At 44.2% G+C, this 4,142-nt stretch overlaps 1 protein-coding gene across 1 annotated transcript in view; it reads right to left on the bottom strand.

Annotated features, from left to right (window-relative positions):
* Window positions 1-4,142, bottom strand: part of PDE4B (phosphodiesterase 4B, cAMP-specific) — a 200,893-nt gene that overhangs the window by 12,266 nt on the left and 184,485 nt on the right. Inside the window, exon 7 of the mRNA XM_009320649.1 lies at window positions 2,881-2,924. Within this exon, the coding sequence (XP_009318924.1) occupies window positions 2,881-2,924 (44 nt within the window). The remainder of the gene's footprint in view (window positions 1-2,880; window positions 2,925-4,142) is intronic.

The following is a 4,142-nucleotide window of genomic DNA, read 5'->3' as shown; positions in this document are numbered from 1 at the left end:
AGTGGGAGGAGAAGAGCACATACACAAAGATGGCATTTTTCTGAATGCTTTTCCAAACTAATACAGCTCTAACTGTATCACAAGCAAGTCCACAAACAAGATGTTAAAAGCAAAATTCTGGAGATATTTGGAACAGAGTCAGCAACATATGGTTTCATTTAGATACTGTTCAGCATCATCATGACTAGATATTTCTTTTCAGTACACTAAACTACAAAATTCATTTCCTCCAAAGATGCATATTAGATTTTACTGTAACAGAAGATAACGTTTCAGGTAATCTCTCTGAAAGATCAAATTCTTGTATTGGTTTTAAATTCCACATCCTATAACCTTCTTTTGTTCTGAATTTTGTAAGTTTGCTCCATTTTGAATTATGCAAGTAGAAGACAATTGCATATGTTCAGAACAGAACAGAGGAGAAATATGCTATAAATCTGAAGATCTGCTTGGATCATTACAGTAAAATGTAGGATTCAAGCATTTGTTCACCCAGATATACACGCTATGATCCTCCTAATTTTCTAATCACACATTTTCATTGCTGCATCATTTTATCTCACAACAGTGAATTCCCAAAGGGGAAAAAAAAATGCACATACATGTACGCCGCATGCACAGTACACACATATGTTTATCTCTTGCCATACAGTACACATAAATAACCATTTAAAAAGCATGTTTTCCTTACAGAGGTTTTATCCAAGCAATACAGCACAAAAAACCAGTCATTTATAATCCTTCAGGATTTAAACCCACCTTAATATAACCCCAAGATACAGATAACAAATAGTTTGCTTCAGGCATTTTGGAAAACTCCACGCCACCGTCCACAAATCCTCACGGAGAAATCGCCGGTCAGACAGGAGAGCTCCTCGGGCACACGGACACCCCCCTTCCCCAGTCAATAAAAAAAATCAGCGTTCATCAAAGCCAGAGATCCCCCAAAGCCCGGCAGTTGCTAATCCCAGACAAAGCCAAGCTTGGCATAGCATCTTTGCAGAGGGCTGAACATGGGTGTATTTGCTTGCAGGAGAGAATAATGAAATCAGGGATTGCACGAAGAAACGAGAACTAATCCAAATGTATTCAGCTGGATGGCTGGAAGCACTTATGAATTATGAATCGTCCTGGTTGCTTAGTTGGCTGAAGGGGGTCCCCACTCCACATTAGCCTTGCTCAGCTGAACTGTATGACAAAAAAATGATGCTGGTTTCTGAGGGGTTGCCAGCTTTAGTAACACAGCCATCTTTTTATAAGGAAGATTAAAATGGAGGAAGCTCTGTGCATATTTAAATAAGTCAAAAGTAGGCAGTAGTCTCTTCTCCATTTCTGCTTTTTTAAAATCCTCTTCATTACAGAGACTGAGGATTTTCAAAGCAAGTATTCATGTATGGATTTTTAAAAGCACAATTTTTCACATTTTCAGTGTGATCACAATATTTTTTCCCCTACATGGTAAAGGGCAAAATGTAGCAATGTAGCAAAATGTACTTTTACAAACTGGCAATATTTTTCAGGTAAAAGGTATAAACTAATAATAACCTTAAATCTGTAATGTCAGTCTGCAATCACGATATAAGATTTTAATAAATTCTTTCTTACAAGAATATATTCACAATCAAAATTTCAAGATTTAATCATTACTTTAATTTTTATTTTAAACTGAAATGCAATCACATTATTAGGAAGCTGTAGCTGTCCTTTTAGCATCAAATCAAAAGCAAAGCACATTGTACTGTGTATGCGATACAGATCACAGCAAGGAACCACCACTGATGTGCAGCACTCACACTGCTTTAGGACGTCCTTGGTGATTGCTGGCTGTAATACGCCACACGACAGCGGCCAGGGTTCCTAAAATAAAAGTGCAATCTTTGGTCTAAAATTATTTCCTTTCTCCGACTGCCTTGATTAAACGTTATCGCTTGACATGACGTCACGAGGCTTCCTCGTGTGCTGTGGGACACGCAGGGCAGGGGGGACAGCCTGTGCTGCATCGCACCCCCGGCCCCTGCTGCAAGAGCTGGCGGGCAGGGAGATGCAGAGCCTGCACACAGCCCATGCAGAGCCCACGCAGAGCCCGCAGCTTCCTGTTTGCCCAGGCTGCCGGACCAGCACTGAGCACCACGAAAACCACGCCTCGCTGGGCAGGGACGGCTCCAGCCGCTGCTCAGCACCATCCCAGATGGGACTCCCACTCAGCCTTTCGGCGACAAGAACCACGTAGAGCAAACGAAGTTGTGAACCCACCTTCTCTCCTTAAATTCATGATTATCAGAGGTGGAAAGCTGATGCCACCTCCCTTTTACCATGTGGCTATCTGCGCAGACCAAAGATGGGGTGCTATCTGCTCGGACTCTGCCGCCAGCACCACCTCTGCTGTCTTCTCTTGCAGCAACCTGCCTTGCCCTGCCAGTGTGAATGTCACACAGCGAGGCCTCACTTTCTGGGTTACTCAACCAGTTCAAATACTGTCTTATGGGATACAGGCAGGAGCGGGATGTGAAGGATGCAGTCTCATGGGATACAGGCAGGAGCGGGATGTGAAGGATGCTGTCTCATGGGATACGGGCAGGAGCGGGATGTGAAGGATGCCAGCTGCCCAGGAGGGCATCCCACGGTGCCGGGGCACAGGCAAGGGCTTGGGCTCATGGGGTCTCCATTAAACTTCATGCCAACCAAGAGGGACAAAAGCCCTTTTGAAACTCCTAAGAGAAACCTTAGTGATGGAGAACGAGTGGCAGCAAGAATGAAAACCAAGTAAGAGAAAGCCCGTGGGAGGAGGGAAGAGCTCTGACACTATTGTTCCTCACAGTGACGTATTTTCGCCGGTCACAAGCACCAGCCACCAACACGTGAGCACTCCCACAGACTTACAGCGAAGCACGTGCTGAAACATTTCTCTGGATCGAGGCCTTTATCTTTACAAGGAAAACACCATAATCAGATGATCACACAAACAAATTTTAAGCAACGTTGAATCAGTTGGATTTTCTATACAATCGCCCCTTTCAGACAAATAATCCCAAGTGGTGGACAAACATTTGAAAAAAATGCCTTTACCTCACAACTGGCTTCATAAAGTACAAAGGGCAGCTGCTACCTTTTCACAGAGGCACAAAGCAATTAAATGGCCTCCACAAGGTCACCCAAGCCATCTGCAGCAGAGATGAGGACAGATAAAAAACGTTGGGATTCTCATATCTGATCTTTAACCAGAAATCTGTCCCCTTCATCTCCTCCGACAGCCTTAATCTTGCTCACTTTTCCAGACTTTTAATCAGCAACCTTTTATAAATGCAGACAGCAGCATTACAGCTCTGCTGAAAGGACTGTTGGTGCCAAACCCAGCCGAGACACCCACAGTGCTACGAGAATACCCACACGCTTTGCAAAGTTTATTGCAATTTACCATCTGAATGATGCTGGCACCTAAGCAGGATTTACTTAATAACACGATACCCTTTTAAAAACAACACAGTTCAGCATGGACCGAGGCATGCTGATGGTGCACTCGGTAATCACAATGTCTTCACTGCTCATGGGGGGTATTTGGGATTTTTCCTGAGCTTCCCTTGATGTCAGGATGCTCTGGAGCAACACTGCTTCCTCTGAACTGCTTTGCCATTTGCCTGCGGCACCCGCGGGGAGAAAGCACGTTGCTGCCTCTCTGCACAGATCAATGCCTGATGTCATGTGCAAACCTCTGTAACGATCCCTTCGTTAAATCGATTTGACAGCAAAGGGTAAAACAAACAGATTGCATGCTAGCAATGAGAAAATACCAACTGCTCTGCCATTAAGCAAACAGAAGTGTTGCTGCTTTAAAGAGCTAGTGCATGAGCACAGCATGGCCCTCAGCTCCGCAATTACGATAATGCCTATCAGCAACATGTGGATGTGTGCTGTTATTTTCATAATTAATAATCATCTTGGTGCCTTTTACAAAGGAAATAAGCACTGATAACCTTGCTGTACAGATGGGAACTGAGGCACACATAAGAATATGCATGCACACACATGAGGATGTACACGGGAGGGGATGCCCACCCCGGCTCAAGGGGGTTTTCCCTTAAAAAGAAGCAAACTCAAGAAATGGGCTTGGGGCTCCCTTCTCTCTACCCCAAACTCCGATCACA

This window comes from Pygoscelis adeliae, unplaced genomic scaffold, assembly GCF_000699105.1.
Source record: "Pygoscelis adeliae isolate BGI_AS28 unplaced genomic scaffold, ASM69910v1 Scaffold402, whole genome shotgun sequence".
Classification (NCBI taxonomy): Eukaryota; Metazoa; Chordata; class Aves; order Sphenisciformes; family Spheniscidae; genus Pygoscelis; species Pygoscelis adeliae.
Note: the sequence above shows the minus strand (reverse complement) of the source record. Positions and strands in the feature narration are given on the sequence as shown.